General features: G+C 51.3%; 1 protein-coding gene across 2 annotated transcripts; it reads right to left on the reverse strand.

Moving 5' to 3' along the window:
* Window positions 1-7164: 7164 nt before the first annotated feature.
* MKS1 (MKS transition zone complex subunit 1) lies at window positions 7165-22229 on the reverse strand. 2 transcript variants are annotated; one of them, XM_054085206.1, is made up of 17 exons: window positions 22115-22229; window positions 21866-22016; window positions 21030-21185; window positions 19904-20001; window positions 19595-19723; window positions 19177-19281; window positions 18274-18382; window positions 17239-17295; window positions 15976-16018; window positions 14905-14967; window positions 14168-14238; window positions 13299-13368; window positions 10985-11092; window positions 10320-10453; window positions 8712-8794; window positions 8534-8631; window positions 7165-7854 (listed from the first exon to the last, which is right to left on the reverse strand). In XM_054085206.1, exons 1-17 carry the CDS (start codon window positions 22189-22191, stop codon window positions 7748-7750), a joined length of 1659 nt encoding a protein of 552 aa, XP_053941181.1. In that variant the 5' UTR covers window positions 22192-22229; the 3' UTR covers window positions 7165-7747. The 2 variants fall into 2 exon arrangements, with proteins under 2 accessions (XP_053941181.1, XP_053941182.1); XM_054085207.1 differs by lacking the exon at window positions 17239-17295 and having other exon boundaries at window positions 7166-7854.
* Between the last annotated feature and the right edge of the window lie 665 nt (window positions 22230-22894).

Consider the following 22894-nt stretch of genomic DNA (forward strand, 5'->3'; position numbering starts at 1 on the left):
CAGCAGCAGGAAAAGCGGCCGGTTGCTTGGGCCTGCAGCTTGTCTGATCTCTCGGAGCCCTGCTGCCACCTCCACAGCCTTAAGAGAGCATCTCCGTGCTCCCAAGGAGACTTAGCAGCAGAGAAGGAGATACAGACCCTAGCAGTGTGGGCCGGGAACCCCATGGAGAAACAATCACCACCTGGCAAGGATCACACGCTCCCTCCTCCTCACGCCTCCCACAGCAGCCTGACAGCAGGCTTTGCTCAGCTCATGCACGAGCCACCACCGGCAATCGCTCTGCACAAGACAATCTGCTACAGCACAACCCCCAAACACCTGGAAGGAACGACCTGGAGTCTCCATCTTCATGTGAAGAAATGGATGAACAAATGTCTCTCAGGCTTTAAGTCATTGAACTATAGCATGTCCTGAGTTGGAAGGGATCCACCAGGATCATCAAGTCCAACTCCTGGCCCTGCATAGGACAACCCCAACATTCACACCACAAGAGCATTGGCCAAACGCTTCTGGAATATTGTCAGCCTTGGTGCTGTGACTGCTTCCCTGGGAGCTGTTCCAGGGCTCCACCACCCTCTGGGGGAAGAACCTTTTCCTCGTGTCCCACCTAATCATCCCCTGGCACAGCTTCCTGGAGGAAAGAAGTGGAGCAGATCTTGATATCCATCTTGAACTTTCTGGCTTCCTACAGGCGGATTAAATCCCAGGGAATCCACCTTTCCCACCTGCCCCATTTCCAATTCTCTAAATCTCAGATCTGGAAAGCATGAAAGAATCCAGAATCTCACACCTCCAAGACAAGTGTCTCTTTCACACATTGCAAAAATCCTCCCAACTGTTTTGAAAGTCAGGTTATTTTTTTTAAGTGTAAGAATTTGTGCATAAATTACAGAGCAGTCTGGTTGTCTCAGGCCTTTCTGATTTTTTTTGTGTTACTCCAGAAAAGGATCTTGACAGATGAAAGGGAAAGGGAAGGAACTCCAGACTACACAGCACGAGGGTTCACTTTAAAAACCTGCTCAAACCAAAGCACTGAGAGAAATGAAATTAAACCAAAGCAATTATTTCAATGCAGGAAAAGAAGCACACAGACACTTCTTTGCTGATTGATCCAATGAAGTGTGTTTTTGCTCGGATAAGCTGAACTCTGCCTTGCATTGAAACATTGGCCTAACTTTAGAGAACACAGGCTGCACCCTGAGAAGACAATAAGTGCAATAAAGAGGCAACAGAGGATGAAAGGCAAAGCATCTCCTGTCCTCACTGCGCTACAGGAGAAGGGCCACAGGGAAATCCCTCCAGTACTCCAACTCAGGGACTAAAATAAAAATGTACTGAGCCAGCAAACATCCTCCGGCAGCTGTTTAACAATAACCACTCGCACCCCACACCGCAGAAAAAATATTGGATTGAGAGCAGCCCTGAGGGGAAGGACTTGGGGTGCTCCGGGAGGAGAAGCACAATGAGATTCTCATGTGAGCTCACAGCCCAGAAACCATGTCCTGGGCTGCATCCAGAGCAGTGGGACCAGCAGGGAGGAGAGGATTCTGCCCCTCCGCTCTGCTTTGGTGAGACCCCACCTGGAGCCCTGTGTCCAGCTCTGGAGTACTCAGCACAGGAAGGACATTGAGCTGTTGGAGCGAGTCCAGAGGAGGCCATGGAGATGATCCAAGGGCTGGAGCACCTCCTGTATGGGGACAGGCTGAGAGAGTTGGGGTTGTTCAGCCTGGAGAAGAGAAGGCTGTGGAGAGAACTTAGAGCAGCTTCCAGTACTGAAAGGGGCTCCAGGAGAGCTGGGGAGAGGCTCTGGATCAGGGAGTGCAGGGATAGGATGAGGGGGAACGGTTTTGAGCTGCAAGAGGGGAAATTAAGGTGAGGTCTTAGGGAGAAATGTTTTGCTGTGAGGGTGGGGAGGCTCTGGCCCAGGTTGCCCAGAGCAGTGGTGGCTGCCCCATCCCTGGAGGGGTTCCAGGCCAGGTTGGATGGGGCTTGGAGCCCCTGATCCAGTGGGAGGTGTCCCTGCCCATGGCACGGGGTGGAAGTGGATGGGCTTTGAGGTGCCTGCCAAGCTAAACCATTCTATAACTCTATAATACACCTCTCACTCCCCACACAGCATGCAGCAGCAAGACAAATCTCCCCAGGACGTGTGCCTGCTGCAGCTCCATTCGAAAGGCAGTCCACCACCCTTCCCAAACGCAGCACCGTGGCAGCCGGGCAGCGCAGCCACCCAGGCCACGATGTCCCTGCAGTCACACCGGGAGAGGAGTGCTGTGCCCTCAGCACTGGGATGGGACCAAACCAAAAGGGTGTTTGAGGTTTAGTTTGAAGGCCCCTCGCTACAAGAAAGACTTTGAGTGGCTGGTGCATGTCCAGAGAAGGGAACGGAGCTGGGGCAGGGGCTGGAGAACAAGGGTTATGAGGAGTGGCTGAGGGAACTGGGGTTCTTTAGCCTGGAGAAGAGAAGGCTGAGGGGAGACCTCATCACTGTCTACAATTGCCTCAAAGGAGGTTGTGGTGAGGTGCGTGTTGGTCTCTTCTCCCAAGTGATAGGTGATAGGACAAGAGGGAATGGCCCTCAAGTTGTGCCAGGGAAGGTTCAAATTGGACATTAGGAAAAACTTCTTGACCTAAAGGGTTCTCAGGCACTGGCAAAGCTTCCCAGGGGGGTGACTGAGTCTCCATCCCTGGAGGTGTTTAAAAGACGGGTGGATGAAGCGCTTAGGGATATTATTTAGTAGTGGACAGGTACAGTTGGACTTGATCTCTAAGGTCTTCTCCAACCTAGGGATTCCATGATTCTAAGTTATGACAGCCCAAATCTTCCTCAGCTGGGAGAGAACCCCATTCGTGGGGTCTGACTTCTCGAGTGACATGAATGCCTCATTTCTAGAGTTTGCTTTTTTCTGTTGCATTTACACTGACATCTGTAATCACTGCTGATTTGCATCACGCAAGCCCCGCCAACTGCCCACACCCTTTTCATCCACCAAGCCAACATTTCTCCAATTACCCTTTGCATGCACAGTTTATTTAATGAGATGTTGGGAAGGCCCCCAGGGACTTTCAGTGGGCACCTGCCCCCACGCGCACCACAGCGCTGGTAAGGCTGCAGGATTCAGCCTCAGACAGATGCCCACTCAGCTGGAAGCTCAGCTGGCACTCAAAAAACCCATCACTGCTCCAGTCTACCCTGAAGGGAGAAGCAGACAAAGCACAAGAGAAACTAGCTATGCTGCTGCAGCTGAAGTAGCCAGAGCTGAGGGGCTGGGGCCAAGCACAAAGACAGCACAGATCTCCAAGTATCACCGCTAGAGTCACTCTATCCCCCCAAGAATCTGCAGCACTGGGCTCCTCCTGCCCTACACCCTCCAGCACCCCCAGTTGGGGTCTGCCAGGCTCCCCCGTCCTATGAACTAGCACCTTCCCATCCTAAGCTCCTGAGCACCTCCGCTGCCCCTTCCTCTCCCTTCTCCTGCTCACTTTTCTGCAAAGGAGCCCTTCAGCGCAAACTGCAGGGACACTTACGTACAGGGGAAATCCTCACAGCTCCAGAGATCCTCGGCCTCCCCTCCTGTCTGTCCCCATGGGCTGTTTCCCATTTCGTCTGTACACAGTCCAGAGAAGGCCACAGAGATGATCCGAGGACTGGAGCACCTCTCATATGAGGCAGCTGGGAGAGTTGGGGTTGTTCAGCCTGGAGAAGAGAAGGCTGTGGGGAGACCTCAGAGCAGCTTCCAGTGCTGAAAGGGGCTCCAGGAAAGCTGGGGAGGGGCTCTTTGCAAAGGTCTGGAGCGACAGGACGAGAGGGAAAGGTTTTAAGCAGAAAGAGAAAAGATTGAGATGAGATCTTAGGGAGAAATGTTTTGCTGTGAGGGTGGGGAGGCCCTGGCCCAGGTTGCCCAGAGCAGTGGTGGCTGCCCCATCCCTGGAGGTGTTCCAGGCCAGGTTGGATGGGGCTTGGAGCCCCTGATCCAGTGGGAGGTGTCCCTGCCCATGGCAGGGGGTGGGACTGAGTGGGCTTTGAGGTCCCTTCCAACACAAACCATTCCATGATCCTATGCACAACCCCCGTTCCAGCTGGCTGGGCTCCTTGACCAGCTCAGAGTACAAACCCTGCACCAATGCCAGTTTTGATTAAAAGATCAATGACCTTTTCATACACGTATGTGGCAATCTGCTAGTTTAATTTATAAGAGGGCACATTCAAAGAATATTCGCTCAAGGCTTTCTCCCAGACATCTTCTACAAGCACCATTTTGCTCTGCCAGGCCAGGGACGCTGCAAGTATAAAGGTGAAAAACTGCTAACAATGTCTTACTTCACAAGAATTGCTTCTTTGGGTATAATCATCCTTACTTTTAATTTTTTCTCTCAAGATTATGTAGGAGTTTTAACTACCCAAACTCGTATTACTGTGTAAATCTCACTGCACCTCTGTAACCTTAACTCTCTATCCATTCAGGTTGCCCAGAGCAGTGGTGGCTGCCCCATCCCTGGAGGTGTTCCAGGCCAGGTTGGATGGGGCTTGGAGCCCCTGATCCAGTGGGAGGTGTCCTTGCCCATGGCAGGGGGTGGAACTGGATGGGCTTTGAGGTTCCTTCCAACCCACATATAAATGTGCTGAGCAAGAAGTACAACCCAGGAACCTGATCATCTAATCGGCAGAGTCCTCTCTCTAAAAGGATCTGCCTTTGGCATCAGCTCAGTCAGAAAGGTCTTTTATTATTTTACTGGAAACAAAAATATTCTCCTCACGTTGTAACTCAACCCCGAGAAGGGTTTCAGAGACATGGTTTCAGTTAGTGATGAGCACAACAGAAACACCCAGAAGGAAAGGAATATTGCTGTGAATTAATATTGATGTGCATTAAATAAGAATAAAAATATTCTGAATATGAATAAAAAGAGACAGTGAGTGCCACGTACTCCCTGAACGCTTTTCATCCTGGGTGCTGAGTGGGTCAATCTCTGTGAAATGTGTCTGTGTCATTAAAGAGTGTGATGGCGCACACAACCCAGCTGGGCACGAGCCTTCACAGCCAGCACATCAACAGCCTCAGTGGAGCCCTGATGTACGCACAGGACAGATCATCCAGCCTGAGGCCAAGGACACCGCGCTCGGTTTAACGAGCCACGCTGCCTAATAGAACCTGGCAGCCTCTTCCATCAAACAGGAGCAGTAGCAGGCAAGGAAGGTGGGCAAATATCCTTTTATAATTGAAATTGCCAGATAGTTTCAAGCTGCCAGACAGGTCAAGGAGGAACAAACCCAGAAGTTTGGTTTTCCCAGTGGAGGCTGGGACAAGATCAAAATGGCAAGAAGGGAGAGAGGCAGAAAACGGAGCTCTAGGGAGGAGGTGAATGTTTTAACAATCATGGAATGGTTTGGGTTGGAAGGGACCTCAAAGCCCAACCAGTTCCACCCCCTGCCGTGGGCAGGGACACCTCCCACTGGATCAGGGGCTCCAAGCCCCATCCAACCTGGCCTGGAACACCTCCAGGGAAGAGGCAGCCACCACTGCTCTGGGCAACCTGGGCCAGGGCCTCCCCACCTGCACAGAAAAACATTCTCACACACAGCTGCAACCATACATCTCATGTTCCCTGTGGAGGAAGAATGCAGAGCAAAACCACAAACCATTCTATGATGATCTTTAGGGTCCCTTCCAACTTGAAGCATTATATGATGATCTTTAGGATCCCTTCCAACTCAAAGCATTATATGATGATCTTTAGGGTCCCTTCCAACCAAACCAAAATGACAAAGGCCAATTCCTATTTCATACTCTGCCTGTGAATTCTACCTTTACAGACACTTGCAGAGTTGTGTGATCTCAGACTCAGATTTTTCTTCCTATCCCTTGTGTTGGGAGGAGAGAAGAACAACACATGGGCATAAGACTTGTGCATAAATCAACTGTCAGCCTGCAGGTGGCCTTGCAGGAACTTCACACAGGAATAGAACCAGGGAAATTAAAAAATACATTGGAGAAAAGAATAGGAGAAGAAACAGGGTGAGAACTGGGTACACACATGCTTGCAGCAATGCCATGTACCACAATTGGAGATGCAGTGCTGAACCATAGCTCACATGAACAGCTTGAACAGTTCAAAGTTCAGCTGCTGTGCAAATGTTATCATCTGCTCTTGTCATCTGCAAAAGGTCCAGCCTTAGCTGAAGATCTGCTGTAACTTGGGGGGAATGCGTGTTTTCATTTGTGCTCTTGAACAAACAATCATCCCGCACATCACTGCAGAGCCAGAAATGTTATGGGTGCATACAAGGAAATACAGAACATAAACCTTTTCTCCAGTGTTCCATCCATCAAATATTATTCCTTTGCTTTGATTTCATGTGTGTGTGGTGCAGTCTACATGCTGGAGGGAAGAGATGGCATCTCAAGGGACCTGGACAGGCTGGAGAGGTGGGAGCAAGTGAACCTCATGGAGATCAACAAGGCCAAGGGCAAGGTTCTACACCTGGGTTGGGGCAATCCCAAGCACAACCACAGCCTGGGTGGAGAATGGATTGGGAGCAGCCCTGAGGAGAAGGACCTGGGGTTCTGGAGAAGCTCATCATAAGCCAGCAACATGAGCTCACAGCCCAGAAACCAACTGTGTCCTGGGCTGCATCCAAAGCAGTGGGACCAGCAGGCGATGGAGGGGATTCTGCCCCTCTGCTCCGCTCTGGTGAGACCCCACCTGGAGCCCTGCATCCAGTTCTCGAGTCCTCAGCACAAGAAGAACATAGAGCTGTTGGCTCCAGAGGCGGCCATGGAGATGATCCGAGGGCTGGAGCACCTCTTGTATGAGGTCAGCCTGAGAGAGTTGGGGTTGTTCAGCCTGGAGAAGAGAAGGCTGCGGGGAGACCTCGGAACAGCTTCCAGTGCTGAAAGGGGCTCCAGGAAAGCTGGGAAGGGGCTCTTGATCAGAGAATGCAGGGACAGGATGAAATGGAACAGTTTTGAGCTGCAAGAGGGGAGATTGAGATAAGATCTTAGGGAGAAATGTTTTGCTGTGAGGCTGGGGAGGCCCTGGCCCAGGTTGCCCAGAGCAGTGGTGGCTGCCCCATCCCTGGAGGGGTTCCAGGCCAGGTTGGATGGGGCTTGGAGCCCCTGATCCAGTGGGAGGTGTCCCTGCCCGTGGCATGGGGTGGGACTGGATGGACTTTGAGGTCCCTTCCAACCCAAATCACTCTATGTTTCTAAGATGCATCACAGATGGCAGAGAGCTGTTCTCTAGGAATGAACCAATCTCAAGGCAAAGGTAGACAGATTCATTTTACTATTGACTGGCCTAGAGCTACAAATGCTAACAAAGATTAATCAGCACTTCTTAAAAAGTTATCTACTCATTTCATTACATCTCAAGCAGCCCTGACCTTCAACCTCTCCTTCTTCTGTAAGAAGAAAACTAAATTTACCAAGTCATGGAGATTTGAATGTTTATAATCCTTTTCTGTTTTAACTCCTGGAAAGACTTCACATGTCTGTATTTCAGTCTGCTCAGCAGAAACGTCAGCAATTGCCTGTATCGTTAGGTCTTGGTAACAAAACACCTTGCATAAGTGGAGCTCCGTCCACAGGTACCTGTGGAAATGCTAAGATTCTCCTTCCTCCATCCATGGAAAATGATAAAGGAAGGGCTTCAAAAGCTTCCAGACACCAGCACTGCAACTCCTGCTGAACAACAGGAGCTTGAGTCCAAGAGATGTGACACGCTCCCAGGCTGCAGAGGCGGTTGCTCATGGCTCCTGTGACTGGCACACAGCGGAGGCAGAGGGGCTGATGAGGTCTTGAGGAAGGCTCTCCCGTGCCTCCTGCATCCGGCGCCGTGCCCTCTGGAAAGCCTCTACAACACAGGAAGTGACAGCAAGCCAGAATGCATCAGACAGCCTCAGGGAAGTGGAGGGATGAGTCCGTCCAGTAAACATCATCTCTCCTTAAGCACGAGTCTCACTGCCTATTACTAAGTTCCACCCACAAAGCGCCTGGTCCCTGCTGCTCTCTTCACTTCTAGTGCTGCCTTTGCTCTGTGCATAATGGAATCAGGGACAGAGCCTGGGCCTCAGCACCACAAGCCACGCTCCATGCCAGCGAGACTGGGCAGCCTAGGCTCTGCCCTCACAGAGCAGTGATCCCTCCTTGCTGCTGGAGCTGATGCCTCCTGAAGTTTCCAGCTCAGCTCAGAACATTTCACCTCTGCTGTGGACTCAGAGAGCTCATGGGGGATAATTATCCCCGTGGTAATGGATTCTCCTGAAATATGGTGAGGTACTGGAACATGTTGCCCAGGGAAGTTGTGGCTGCCCCACCCCTGGAGGTGTTCAAGGCCAGGTTGGATGGGGCTTGGAGCCCCTGATCCAGTGGGAGGTGTCCCTGCCCTGGCAGGGTTGGGGGGGGAATTAGATGATCTTTAAGGTCCCTCCCAACTCAAACCATTCTATGATTCTACAATCCTGCCTACTCTGTAAAAAGCAGGCAAAAGTGAGCCAGAGGCTCGCCAGGGACAAGGACACTGAAAGACATACCCAAAACGTTGTAGATAGAGCTCTGGTGGCTGAAGCCTCCGAGCCGGTCCAGTACACTCTGCATGCACTGCCTCCGGGCACTGCTTTCCAGAAAGGCTCTGCACAGAAATACAGCAGGAGATCACGGCTGCCAAAACATGCGCAAGACAAGAGCTTACAGTCCTTTTGCTGCACTTACTTAGACTGCTGCAGGCAGTAAAGCCGGAACGTGACGCTCCCAGTTGTCTCTGTGCGAAACCCAAAGCGGCTCAGACGTTCTCCCTGCAAAGATGGCACAAGTTAGAGGAGCCACAGCCTGCACCCTGCTGCAGCACGCTGACCCTGCCAAACACAAGCACAGGCCACCGGGACCACGCGCTCCTGTAGGCACAGTCTCTCCCTTCCCCACCACACTGAAAGCAAGCACAGCTGCAGGCTGTGTTGAACTGGGAGAGCTCTTGACTCTCTTGATGGCAGCGAGGCTCCGCAGAGGGATCAGGACAAATGAGAGAGCTGGGCAATCACCAATTACATGGAGTTTAACAAGGACAGGTGCTGGGTTTTGCACGGGAACCCTGGGTGTCCATACAGACACTGGAGAGCAGCCCTGCGGAAAGGGATCTGGGGGTGCTGGGTGACAGCAAGCTGACTGTGAGCCAGCAGGGCCCTGGCAGCCAAGAGGGCAACCGTGTCGTGGGTGCATCCAGCACGGCATCACCAGCCGGGCCAGGGAGGGGATTGTCCCGCTCTGCTCCACACTGGGGTGGCTCCACCTTGAACACTGGGGCAGTTCTGGGGCCACAGGATTAAAAGGATCTAAAGGTACTGGAGAGCGTTCAGAGGAGGGCAGGGAGTTGGGGAGGCTTTGAAGGGGAAGAGTGTGTGGAGCGGCTGAAGCCCCTGGGTCTGTTCAGCCTGGAGGAGACCGAGGGGAGACCTCATCGCGCTCTGCAGCTTCCTCACACGGGGAGGAGGAGGAGCAGGCGCTGAGCTCTTCTCTCTGGTGACCAAGGACAGGAGCCGAGGGAATGGCAGGAAGCTGTGCCAGGGGAGGGTTAGGTTGGACATGAGGAAAAGGTTCTTCCCCAGAGGGTGGTGGAGCCCTGGAACAGCTCCCAGGGAAGCAGTCACGGCGCCAAGGCTGACAATATTCCAGAAGTCAAGTCCCTCAGCCCCACGGTGTGAATGTTGAGGTTGCCCTGTGCAGGGACAGGGGTTGGACTCGATGATCCTTGTGGGTCCCTTCCAACTCAGGACATCGTGATTCTATGATCAGCAAGCTGACAGTGCAGTGCTGGCAGAAGGTTTCAATAACTGCATCAGGGCTTGTTCCCACACAAAACGTGCTCATTACATCTGCAAGCAATTCTGCAGCTTTCTTAAGAATGTGAAATTTCTGCCTGCCTCACACCCATCAACTTTTTGCTTTGGGAAACTGTTCCAGGACCAGTAGAGGCCAGATACCCTACAAAAGCACAGGAAGAGGTCCATCACTGGTAACAAATGCTAACCCAACAGATGCTTTCTGGGCTGGGCCAGCACAGGCAGTCATAAGTCAAGGCTTTGTCCCATATTCACCCACTTCTCTAAGCGGCACACACCTCAGAAGGCAGAGAGCTCCACCTCAGTGTGTGCTTGTTCCTCTGTTCAGTGTCACAGGTCTCCCAGAGGAGATGTTTTTAGTCAGAGGAACAGGACCACGAGCTCATCCACGTTCAAATCTGGTCCAGGCTGTGCACAGACATCTGAAGCTGAGACCATCATCTACCATCTCCCAGCAAGAGCAATGCTCTGCAGCTGAGCCCACCTTAAAAGTAGATGGTATCCTGATGTAGGTTAAGTCCTCCAGCTCAGGAGATCCACCGATGAAAAACCTCCTCAGCTCAGCAACTGTCCCCAGCTGCACAGGGCGCCAGGTAGGGATGGTGAGCATGTGGAGACCTGACTCAAGACAAGAAAGATGATTTAGCAGCTATGATCAACAATCTATTTAGAGCCACAGAGGACAGCACGGTAGATGAACGCCTGTTGACCCCAACCACAGGAGGCTGGAAATGGAAGCACTGCCTGGTCCGTATAACATGTTCCCAAGGAGTCAGCTCCATACAGTCACACAGCCAGCATTGAACGAACCTCCTGCCCATGAGGAGCACTTCCTGCGACCCTCAGATTCCACGTGGGACAGAGAGAGCTACTGCTATTCTAAACATGGATAAGAAGCCGTATTCCAGAGCTTTATTACACAGGATTTTGCAATGGAACCACCAAAGGAGCAAGGACAGCAAAAGGACAGCAACACATGATGCGTCTCAACAAGGCAAAATAATTCAAGATGCATCAAATCCTCCTCTGCTGCCACACAGACAGCCAACTAGCTCAATGCGAAGGCAAAGCCTCCCCAGGACCATTCCCAAGGGAACCACTCAACCAATTCTCCCAGACAATTAATGCAATGCCCCAAGTATGTTTTACCTGGAGATGCTGGCAGCACCAAAGAACCATATCCTTCAACGCGATACCTTTGCCAGAAATCCAGGGAGAGGACTTCAAAGTAGAGCACAGGCCATTCCGGGACAGTGTCTGCGAGGAAGGGGAGCAGATCACAGCTTTGTGAGGGAGACGAGCACAGAGAAGAAGAAATGCTGAATGACCAGCTCCGTTAGGAGGAAGCCCTTTCTATATTCCTTCCACAATGACTAAGCTAGATGTATGAGTGACTATTTTCCCCCTGTAAAAGCTGAACCCTCAGGTTTGAGGATGAAAACAGAACTATTGATAAGATGCTAAAAAATTGGGAAAATAGTTTGTTCTGAGAGGAAATTAAAACTGCTTCTTCAATTATCTTTGAGCAGACAAGACTATCTTTTGTGAATGATCTGATACCAAACAGCGGTATCTTTTAATCTCTGACCTTTCCCACCATTATTGGGGGATTAATAACTTAGATTCTCCCAGAGGAAAATCCAATGATTTCTTTTTTTTTCACAGTGAAACAAACTCATCGTGTTTATTCAAGGCTGAAAATTCATTAGTGTTGGTTGAATACTTAAATCCAATGGGTACATTGGATTCAAGCAGCAAGAAACATCTCAAAGCTGTCCCTGGTAGTCACAGAATCCTTAAGGTTGGAAAAGACCTTTAAGATCCAGCCCAACCATAAACCTCACACTGCCAACTCCACCACTGAACTATGTGCCTAAGCACCACACCTATGTGTTTTGAACCCCTCCAGGGGTGGTGACTCCACCACTGCCCTGGGCAGCCTCTGCCAGCGCTGAGAAACCTTTGGGTGAAAAATTTTTTCCAAATATCCAATCTAAATCACCCCTGGCACAACGTGAGGCCATTTCCCTTCATGCTATTGCTTTTTCCTTGAGAGCAGAGTGACTTGAGAGAGACAGTGGATCCCACCTATCTCCAACCTTCTTTCTGGGAGCTGCAGAGAGCGATGAGGTTTCCCCTCAGCCTCCTCTTTCCCAGACCAAACAGCCTCAGGTCCCTCAGCTGTTCCCAGAACCCTTGTGCTCCAGATCCTTTGCTCTTCAGCTCTGTTGCCCTTCTCCGACCAGGAGTTCACATGTTTGGGGCTAGTGAGGAAGCAGCAGTAGCGTAGTGATGCAGCAGGAACTGGGAAGCAGAGCCCAACTTAAGAGAGAGCTGGAAGTTTCAAAGTGACATAAACTACACAAGATTACACAGGTCACTGATTGCGTCTACAAATATAAGACTCAGCAAAGAGCTTTGTTGTGCACAAAAAAGTTGCTGGCTGCTTCTGCTGCAGAGTCCCAGGGCTCTATGCAGTACAGCAGGCATTTGAGACACACAAAATAAGATCCAAGTCATCAAGGAGACTCATCAAGGAGAAAGCTGACCACAGCCTGGAAGCAGGGCAACATCAATGAATCCATACAAATGTCAACGTAGTGCTGGGCAGGGCAAACAGAGCACCTACGTTCAGCTGGCTGCACAGGAGCCAGCAGTGGCCCAGGTGGCCAAAAAGACCATCAGCGTCTTGGCTTGGATCAGCCACGGTGTGGCCAGCGGGAGCAGGGAAGGGATCATCCCCCTATATTGGCACTGGTGAGGCTGCAACTCGAGTCCTGGGTTCAGTTTTGGGCCCCTCACTCCAAGAAGGATATTGAGGGGCTGGAGCGTGTCCAGAGAAGCGAATGGAGCTGGGGAAGGGGCTGGAGAACAGGGGTTCTGGGAGGGGCTGAGGAAACTGGGGCTGCTTAGACTGGAGAAGAAGAAGCTGAGGAGAGACCTCATCACTCTCTGCAGCTCCCGGAAAGGAGGTTGTAGTGAGGTGGGTATTGCTCTCTTCTCCCACAGGACAAGGGAGAGGACAAGAGGAAATGGCCTCATGTTGTGCCAGGGGAGGTTTAGATTGGATATTAGGGAAAATTACTGACAGACTGGTGAATCCCTGGCAGAGGGGACGTGGTGGAGTCTCCCTCCCCAGAGGGGCTCAAAAAACATGTGGCTGTGGCACTTTAGAACACGGTTTAGCAGGCACAGTGGGGCTGGGCTGACAGTTGGACTGGATGAGCTTAAGAGGGCTTTTCCAACCTCAATGATTCTATGATTCTATATATAATTACAGGAAATACAGTGTCTAGAGGTTGCGTGGTGACATGGTGAACATTCGCTGAATGTTAAACATTTCCCTTTGTTTAACTCAGCCCTTTCACCTTGGTGAGTGGCGAACAAGGTACCAGGCAACACGATGCTTTCACTGAGATCAAAAGATTCCAGTTTCACATTTCCAAGCAACAAGAAAACACACCTTCCGCTTCATCTCCTTGGGTGAAAAACATCTCCAAAGTGAAGGGGTAGCAGAAGTATGCCACATTCTCCTAGAAGAAGAACAGGACAGAGATTGGATTCGCGGACAAGAGAATTCATCGCTGGCATTGCAAGGGACACAGAGAGCAGGGAGGGAAGAACTGATGGTGGAAAAGAGGTCACAATGCCCAAGCACGATCGATCACATCATGATCACATCATTCTAACACCCAACTGCGAGATGGACCTACATGCCAAGTGCCACACTGATGGAACAGGCTGTTTAAAAGAATGAGAAAAGGGAAAGAGAAACACTCCTCAAACAACAATTGTGTAACTCCTACACCACTACAATCTTCACAGGAGCCAAGCAAAATACCCCAAAGACTGATATTACTGAAATGTTGCAGGATAATTGTTTTTCAACACACAAACCAGCTTACAGACATGAAAAAGTTGACAAAATTCAAATTTTCTAAGAGAGGAGCCAGAGACAACAGTGGATCCAACTTCCCAGACAGGAGCAGGAGTTTACTGGGAGAAATCAATTTACAGACTGGGTGAATGCCTGCTTGAGGCAAGCCCAAACAACGCTTTGTAAACTCTCAGCATTCAAGAACACAAAAAATCAAAGCTCCAAAGGCCAGAAGGAAGAAAAAAGCAAGGTTCCAGAAACTGCTTTGAAGCAGTTTTATTTGGTCAAGTTTTATTTGGACACCCTGAAAAATGACAACTATAACCAGAATGAGAACCCCAAACATGCTCTGCCCTTGAAAGGAGCTCTTAAAGCATGATCTTGGTTGAATACGTCTGTTGCTCATTACAAGTTCCATTTCAGAGAATGCTCCACAGGTTTAAAAGCATCCTTACCGAGCCAATTGTCTTAGTGGCACAGGTCTGTGTCACTCCTGAGAGCTGCTGGAATGCAGGGCTCGACCACTCTGGGAGAAGAGAATAACATGAACACAGTGGAGAATGCTCTGCGTAAGAAGGAGGACTCGCAAACCCAAGCAGCTCAAAGGTAAATTTCAGTCCTAGATGACTGGGATAACAGACAAAACCACCCACATGGCATTTCCCTTGGTGTGTCCCACCCTGGCTGCTCCCCAGAACACAAGGAACTGTTTTTTCTCACCTTAAGAGAAAAGCAGAACCTTAACTAAATGGACAGAGTAGCAGAAGTGGTAGATCTTCAGACATAACCAGAGAGGGGAGCCAGGGCCATAGCTTCCAGGAATTACCCATGGAGCAGGATGTGCACCTTACTGCTGGGAACCTTATTTATCCATCAAAATGTAGTTAGTGTCAGCATGAAACATGAGAAAGTGATGCTGAACACTGCAATCAGACAAGGTCACTGTTAAGATGGAGAAGACAGGAAGGCTGTTCTCCGCAGCCTAAGGAAGGAACTTTGGGTAGACTGCTGGTTACCATCACTGCTGGTTGAGAACAACTGAGTTCTACAATCTCATCTCTGAAAAACCCCGACTGGATCCCAGTCCCTAAATTAACTTCTACTGACCCCCAGTAGAGCTGACTGATGGACCAGCCCAAGCGTGTTTCATGCCTTAAACTGCTGGGATGTGGGAGGAAACACGAATACTTACCGTTAGGCAACTCCAGGAAAAAACGGACATAGAGGTTGTCATACTCGTAGCCTTGAGCTGAAACTGAGAAGAAGAACAAACTTCAGCCGCTCACTTCCACATAAACCTCTCCAGTACTCACGGTAGACTTTTGGGAGGACCAGCACCAACAACCTCAGCAACAAACCGTTACTGCTGGCAGCTGGGAAAAGCAAGGGTCTTCAAAAGAACGTAATAAGACCCTCAGAGAGAATTCCTTCTCTACACTAGCCCTGTCCTCATACAGCTAACTTGACTCAGGAGATAACACATTTCATTGCTTTCTTTGCTATAATATTCCCAATCTGCCCTCCTTTTTTTTTTTTCCAATCTGGATGCCTTCTTAACTGCAGTATCTGTAACCTCCCATCTGTAACTCATAGAATTATGGAATGATTTGGGTCAGAAGGGACCTCAAAGCCCATCCAGTTCCAGCCTCTGCCATGGGCAGGGACACCTCCCACTGGATCAGGGGCTCCAAACCCCATCCAACCTGGCCTGGAACACCTCCAGGGATGGGGCAGCCACCACTGCTCTGGGCAACCTGGGCCAGGGCCTTCCCACCCTCACAGCAAAACATTTCTCCCTACGATCTCATCTCAGTCTCCCCTCTTGCAGCTCAAAACCGTTCCCCCTCATCCTACCCTGCCACTCCCTGATCCAGAGCCCCTCCCCAGCTCTCCTGGAGCCCCTTTCAGCACTGGAAGCTGCTCTAAGGTCTCCCCGCAGCCTTCTCTTCTCCAGGCTGAACAGCCCCAACTCTCTCAGCCTGGCCTTGTATGGGAGGTACTCCAGCCCTTGGATCATCTCCGTGGCATCCTCTGGACTCTCTCCAACAGCTCCACGTCCTTCCTGTGCTGAGGACTCCAGAACTGAACTCATGGGGTTTGTTCGCATAAACAGGGGAGGAGAAGGAGGAACTAAAGGATTCTAGGGGGAGGATCACCTACTCTGGATCATCCTGTGATCCAAGAATGCCTGTATTCTCCGTAGTCTCAGCCATCCCAGCAGACTCAGATTTGCTCATAGTTAATGTTTGTAACAAGGACTCACCTATCTCTCCATTCACAAAGAGCCGCAGGGTACCAGGAAGGGTCTGTAAGAACAAGCAGACAAACAAGGTAAAGGGCTCAATGACCACTGGTGGAACCTCATTCAATCTCCTCCCAACAGTGTCTCACACAGATATTTCACAGATGTTTGCATATGAACACTTCAATGCTGGCCAGGTAGGAACTCCTGACTTCTCCTCTCACCCTTTCCAGAAGTGAACGGTCCCTCTGGAGTAAGGCTCCCTAGAGAGACCAAATTCCTAAACTGCCGGAGTTCACTGCTCTGTAAATCAGGTCTTCCACAGTCTTCAAGATGGATATAAAATGTAGGCAGAATTCACACGCAGAAACCATAGTCCTGGTTCTGCTGCAGTGTTCCTGAGCTTGCCCAAGGTCAGGGGAGGGGAAGCACAGGACAAGCTGAGGTGCTACCAAAGTACAAGAAATTACAACTTTCACACTTTTGCAAACAAGATTTGAACAAAAAACACAGCAGTCTGCGTAATGCAGTGAGCAGGCGAAGAATGCGTGAGTTTGGGGGTAGGAGGGGCTGTTTATTTGAACAAAGTGGCACATAGATGTGCTTGACATTCAAGAGGTTAACCACACTCGCTATCCTAAAAGATATAAAATCTCCTTTCTTCTTAAACTAAAGGGGCTCCAGGAAAGCTGGAGGCTCTTGATCAGGGAGTGCAGGGAGAGGATGAGGGGGAATGGTTTTGATCTGCAAGAGGGGAGATTGAGATGAGATCTTAGGGAGAAATGTTTAGCTGTGAGGGTGGGGAGGCCCTGGCCCAGGTTGCCCAGAGCAGTGGTGGCTGCCCCATCCCTGGAGGGGTTCCAGGCCAGGTTGGATGGGGCTTGGACCCCTGATCAAGTGGGAGGTGTCCCTGCCCATGGCACAGGGGTGGAACTTGGTGGGCTTTAAGGTCCCTTCCAATCCAATCCAATCCAATCCAATCCAATCCAATCCATTCTACGATTCTATGATTTTACGATAACACAGGCAGTGTCACAGACTGCAGCTTTCAGCACGCTCTGCTGCTGGTCCAACAGACGCAGGACGGATCTGCAGACCCATGCCCATTGCAAACTGCCCCTTGTGACTCAATTTTCTGTTGGAAACCACAATGCAGAAACTGCCAACACCCCCCAGAATGAAATGTTCCTTGGAGACCTTGGTATAAACGGCAGCAGTGCTAACCAGGTCAAACCCCAGAGGCAGCAGGGCTCCAAGTCCCTGCTGAGTACCGCTGGGACCCACCGTTTCAAATTCTGAGCCCACGAGACCAGTGAGGTATTCCTTGTGCCGGCTGTACAGCTGGAAACACAGAACAAGTGGATTAGAAAAGGTGTCTTTCTGATGCTATGCCTCTTTACTTATTGCAAAAATTGCAATAGATAGAACTTAAAACCAATTTAAATTGTTGACAGGCTTAGCACATATGGGGGTTTTAATTGTTATAACAGAATAACAGAATCTAATAGAATAAAAATCCATGACTGCTAAAACAGCATGGATCTTGAGCTTCAGAGAACACTTTAGGAAGAAGACCTTGGTTAATAGGAATGGTTGGACTCAATGATCCAAGAGGTCTTTTCCAACTTAGTGACTCTATGATTCTATGATTCCATGATTCCACGACCTTGTCAAAGGCCAGTCGAAAGGGAAATAAAGCTATGAAGAATCAGCAGATCTTAAATGACATGTTAAAAACATGCTAAAAACAACCATTTCAATGAAACAGATGGAAGATCAGTGTTGTGAAATTATGATTTCCTTATCGACCACAAAACCAATAAGGAAAAACACAAATGAAAACCTGAAACATTAAGTACCTTTATAAAAACTGACATAGCCAAAACGGCAATTCAGAAAGGTCAGACCTTAAAAGGAGAACCAAATAACCTGGGACATTATGGGTAACAAGGAATCCTTCAATACAGGCAGCGAGAGGAAGACCCAGTTTTGTCTGCTGCTCCCAAGGGAAGGAAAACCAGTGGTACTAGACAGGCACAAATTTAGGTGGTTTCTTGCCCGTTCTCACTCCACAGATCGCTGCAGTCAGAGGCCAGCAGAACCAATACTGGGCAAGGCCTCTAGGTAGAGAATGGAATGAAGTCAGGGAGTATTTGTTGGAGTTCTCATATCACTGGGTATGACGACATTCACTGTCAGTGACATTCACTTTGTAAACTTTAGGTGTCTACAGCACCAACAATGACATGTACATGAGGGTCAGAGCTCCCTGTGCCACATCAGAACTAGTCAATCTGATCAGTGGAAGGTGGTCCTTACGTCTCTGAACACACGTTGCTCACGCTCCTCCTCCTCTGGCTGCATTTGGACAGACGCATTCTCAATGGTGTATTTCCACACCTCTCGCTTCTCCCCATCCAGCTCGATCCTGCACAGCCCCAAAACACATAGACAGAACTTCCCTCAGCACACAGAACAGGCACAGGCAGCAAGAGCATCAAATGTGCCATCCTAGCACATCAGGCACCTCTCCACCAGGCCTGAGCAGTAATGCAAGGGCACTAATGGCCCCCACCTTGCTCCCAAGTGCCTGACAACATCGATGGCTCAAAAAGGGAGACTATTCGTGTCCAGCAGATGCATAACGTGGACTCTTAGGGACTGGACCAAAGCCCCACAACAAAACTAAGCAATCACTGGGTCCAGAGGAGGGTACAGAGATGATTCAAGGGCTGGAGCACCTCCTGTAGGAGGAGAGGTGAGAAAATTGAGGCTGTTCAGCCCGGAGAAGAGGCTGTTGGGAGACCTTAGAGCAATGTACCAGTACCTGAAGGGGGCTCAAAGAAAGCTGGGGAGAGACTTTTTACAGAGGAATGTAGCGATAGGACTGGGGGGGAATGGCTGTAAATTGGAGAGCGGCAAATTTAAACTAGACATAGGAGGAAATTCTTCACAACGAGGGTGGGGAGGCCCAGGCCCAGGTTGCCCAGAGCAGTGGTGGCTGCCCCATCCCTGGAGGTGTTGAAGGCCAGCTTGGATGGGGCTTGGAGCAACTAGATCCTGTGGGAGGTGTCCCTGCCCACGGCAGGTGGGTTGGAATTAGATGATCTTTAAAGTCCCTTCCAATTCAAACCATTCTATGAGTCTATGATTCTAATTTAAGTGTTGTTCCACTGCTTGGAGAGTGACCTGGAGACACCATTCCAGCCCTGTCCCACTCACCGATAGGCCCCTTTGGTGCCAGTAAAGTCTGGCTTCACTGTGATCACCCCATTGCTGTCCACTTTGATTGTGCAGAGAACATGTTCATACTCCCTGTGGCCAAGCCTAATGGAAGACATCAAGAAACACAGTCTAAACAGAACACAAGGACACCTCCTGGCTCTGGAACAATAAAGTTAAAGACACACGGGGTTATAGACGGAAACAAACACACCCATACTTTCCTATACCAGTTTAAGAAGACTTTTGGAGGGATTCACTCAGTTACCTGCCCACTGAGGAGCAGAAAGAAATAGCAGCCTCAGTTACTGAGCTCTTTGAATTCTCGCCCCTTAACTAATGAAAGAAAGAGATTTGAGTGAGGAGGGAAGATGGGTTTCCTTCTTGGAAATTAAGATCACTTCAGGATTTTACTTACTTCCCATAAGGTCCCATGTCTCCCATGATGTACATGGTCTGGACAGGAGTGTTAATAACATGATTGTTCTTTATAAACTCTTCTGAGGGTTCCCAGGTGATGATTTTTGACTTCAGAGAACTTGCTTCTCTGTCAACAACACAACAGAACAAGTCATGTCTCACCTCAGCACCACCGAACTCCGACAACAGGGAGTCAACTGCCCAATTCCAAGTTGCCAGCTTCCATGGACTGGGCTGCTCTGCAGCTGGAGCAAGAGCAACCAGGAAACCAGTATTGGCAAGTTCCGAGCCCTCAGTTCGCACTCACATTGGCCTACGGTCTTGTCTTCGCCTCCTCACGTTGGCCATCCTCTCTGCCAGAAATGATGGAACCTCATGATCTGAATCAGTGACCTTCTGGCAGCGCTGGAAGAGAGAAACAGATGGGAATGAGATTCATTATAAGAGGATGTCGTTCCCAAACATAGCTTCATACTTGGAGGAGGGAACAGGTACATACACAGCTACATGCAAGGACAAACTGCTGGAAGACTGTAGATTTGATTTGCTGTTTTTGTGGGAAAGTGCAGCTAAACTCCACTCCTCAAGTTACCTACAGAGCCACGTCTCTCCAGGCTGTCCCTCATCATCATTCTGAAACAGGGAATATCCTGCATCTGGGCGCCAGAGGAAGCTGCTTTGCAGAAGCAGAATGTTCCACACACAGGATACCAGGCTCACTCCTGTATGGCCAAGAACCGATAAACGTGCCTCTGCAGCAGGCCTGGTGGTGGTTTGGGTTGGAAGGGACCTTAAACCCCATCCAGTCCCACCCCCTGCCATGGGCAGGGACACCTCCCACTGGATCAGGGGCTCCAAGCCCCATCTAACCTGGCCTTCAACACCTCCAGGGATGGAGCAGGAAAAATTTCTCTGGGCAACCTGGGCCAGGGCCTCCCCACCCCCACAGCAAAACATTTCTCCCTAAGATCTCATCTCAATCTTCCCTCTTGCAGCTCAAAACCGTTCCCCTCATTCTATCACTCCAGGCCCTTGTAAAAAGCCTCTTCTCAGCTTTCTTGTAGCCCCCATTCAGGTACTGGAAGGTCACTATAAGTCTTGGGATCTTCTCTTCTCCAGGATGAACAACCCCAACTTTCTCAGCCTGTCTTCGTACACAAGGTTCTCCAGCCCTCGCATCATCCCCATGGCCTCCTCCGGACCTGCTCCAACAGCTCCATGGCCTTCCTGTGCTGAGCACTCCAGAGCTGGACTCAGGGCTCCAGGTGGGGTCTCACCAGAGCAGAGAAGAGGGGCAGAATCCCCTCCCTTCCTGCTGATCCCACGGCTTTGGATGCAGACCAGGACACAGTTGGCTTTCTGGGCTGTGAGCACACATTTCCAGCTCACGTGGAGCTTCTCCTGCACTGCTGTGTGTGACTATAAGCTGGTACCTCCTCCAGGTTGGTGAATCGGTCATGATCTGTGTAGGTGAAGACACGACGGTTCTTCCGCCCTCCAGCCTTCTCCAGCTTCAAGATCTCTTTGCGGTACTCTCGGTCCAGCGGGGTCTGGCAGGCGGACTCATGCCGGTACAGATCCACCTCAAACTGCGAGCACCACAGGAAGAGCACATGCGCTGCCTTCCTCCAGCACGGGCAAAGCTGGGATTCCCAAAGCCACCCCAGAGATCATTTGGGAACACCAGCAAACAGCCTGGGCTCCAGGTTGGCCAGCAGTGCCTGCTGGAGGGGCTCAGACCCCACTGCCCCCGTGAGTCCCCACAGCCCAGCCGCCGCCTCTGGACCATGTTGTCTGCCCTCCTACACCCTGCCCCCCCCTGAAACCCTACTGCCCGCCCAGTCCCCCCAGCCAGTTCCTAATCACCACCCAAACCCCCCAGCCCCTGCCCCACTGCATGCTCCAAGCCTCCCTGAGCCCACCACCCCGGCTCTGCTGCCCCCCCCAGCCCCGCTCCCCCAGCCCTGCCATCCCGGTGGTCCCCTGCCTGCTTTGTCCCAGCCACACTGTCCCCCTTCCCGGCTCCCTTCTCCCAGCCCCTATCCCCGCTTTTCCCCCTTCTCCCAGTCCCACTGTCCCCCCTTTTCCCCTCCTTCTCCCAGCCCCACTGTCCCCCCTTTTCCCCCTTTTCCCAGCCCCACCATCGACCTTTCCGCCCTTCTCCCAGCCCCACTTCCCCTGCTTTTCCCCCTTCTCTCAGCCCCACTTTACCCACTTTTCCCCCCTTCTCCCAGCGCCACTGTCCCCCCCAATCCCCCTGTCCCCCCACCTGGCTGAACAGTTTCTCCTGCCAGGCCACCTCCGCCTCCTCCACCTCCTCCTCCTCCTCCTCCCGTTCTCGCCGTTTCTCCCCGGTCCCGGCGAGCGGCGGCGGCAGCGGTAGGAGCGACCCGGCGGCCGAGACCCGCTGCAGCCTCACCCTGCGGGGACCGGGACCGTGACGGGGGGACCGGGACCCAGGGAAGCGGGCGAGGAAACCGGGGCGAACTGGGTCCCGTGTCCCGGGCCGGGCACTCACCGCAGGCGCAGGCTGCCCACGGGGTCCCGCGAGCGGTACACGGCGCTCGGGCCTGCGCTCCGCAGCGGCTCCGCCATCGGCCCCCGCCCCGCCCCGGGAGGAGGGGACACCCGCGGGGAACGATCCGCCCCGGTCACCGCACAGAGCGGCTTCCAGCGCCGAGAGGGGCTGCGGGAGGGCGGGGAGGGGTCTGGAGCGGGGAGAGGATGAGGGGAAACGGGGGAATACTGTGTCCAGTTCTGGAATCCTCAGCGTAAGAAGGAGATGGAGCCGTTGGAGTGAGGCCAGAGGAGGATACAAGGATGATGCGAGGCCTGGAGCACCTCCCGTAGGAGGACAGGCTGAGAGAGTTGGGGTTGTTCAGTCTGGAGAAGGCTCTGAGAAGACCTTATAGCGACCGTCCAGTAACTGAAAGGGGCTTTTAAAAGAAAGCTCGGAGCGGCTGTTCATAAAGGTTCGAGGTGATAGGATGGGGGAGAATGGGTACAAACTGGAGAGGGGCAGATTTAGACAGGACATTAGGAAGAATTTCTTCACCATGAGAGTGGGGAGGCCCTGGCCCAGGTTGCCCAGAGCAGTGGTGGCTGCCCCATCCCTGGAGGTGTTCCAGGCCAGGTTGGATGGGCCTTGGAGCCCCTGATCCATTGGGATGTCCCTGCCCATGGCAGCAGAGTTGGAACTGGATGAACTTTAAGGTCCCTTCTGACCTAAACTGTTCTATGATTCTAACCTGATCGCCTTCTATGACAAAGTGACCCACCTACTGTATGAGGGAAAGGC

The sequence above is a fragment of the Cuculus canorus genome, chromosome 20, assembly GCF_017976375.1.
Source record: "Cuculus canorus isolate bCucCan1 chromosome 20, bCucCan1.pri, whole genome shotgun sequence".
NCBI classification, from domain to species: domain Eukaryota; kingdom Metazoa; phylum Chordata; class Aves; order Cuculiformes; family Cuculidae; genus Cuculus; species Cuculus canorus.

What these genes read in the sequence shown, in the direction of transcription:
- MKS1 (XM_054085206.1), bottom strand. Translation starts at nt 22,191, where the DNA reads ATGGCGGAGCCGCTGCGGAGCGCAGGCCCGAGCGCCGTGTACCGCTCG. An exon ending in GGATACCATCTACTTTTAAG is followed by an intron (nt 8,795 to 10,319) that starts GTGGGCTCAGCT and finishes CCATCTTTGCAG; the next exon opens with GGAGAACGTCTGAGCCGCTT. An exon ending in TACTGCCTGCAGCAGTCTAA is followed by an intron (nt 8,632 to 8,711) that starts GTAAGTGCAGCA and finishes ATTTCTGTGCAG; the next exon opens with AGCCTTTCTGGAAAGCAGTG.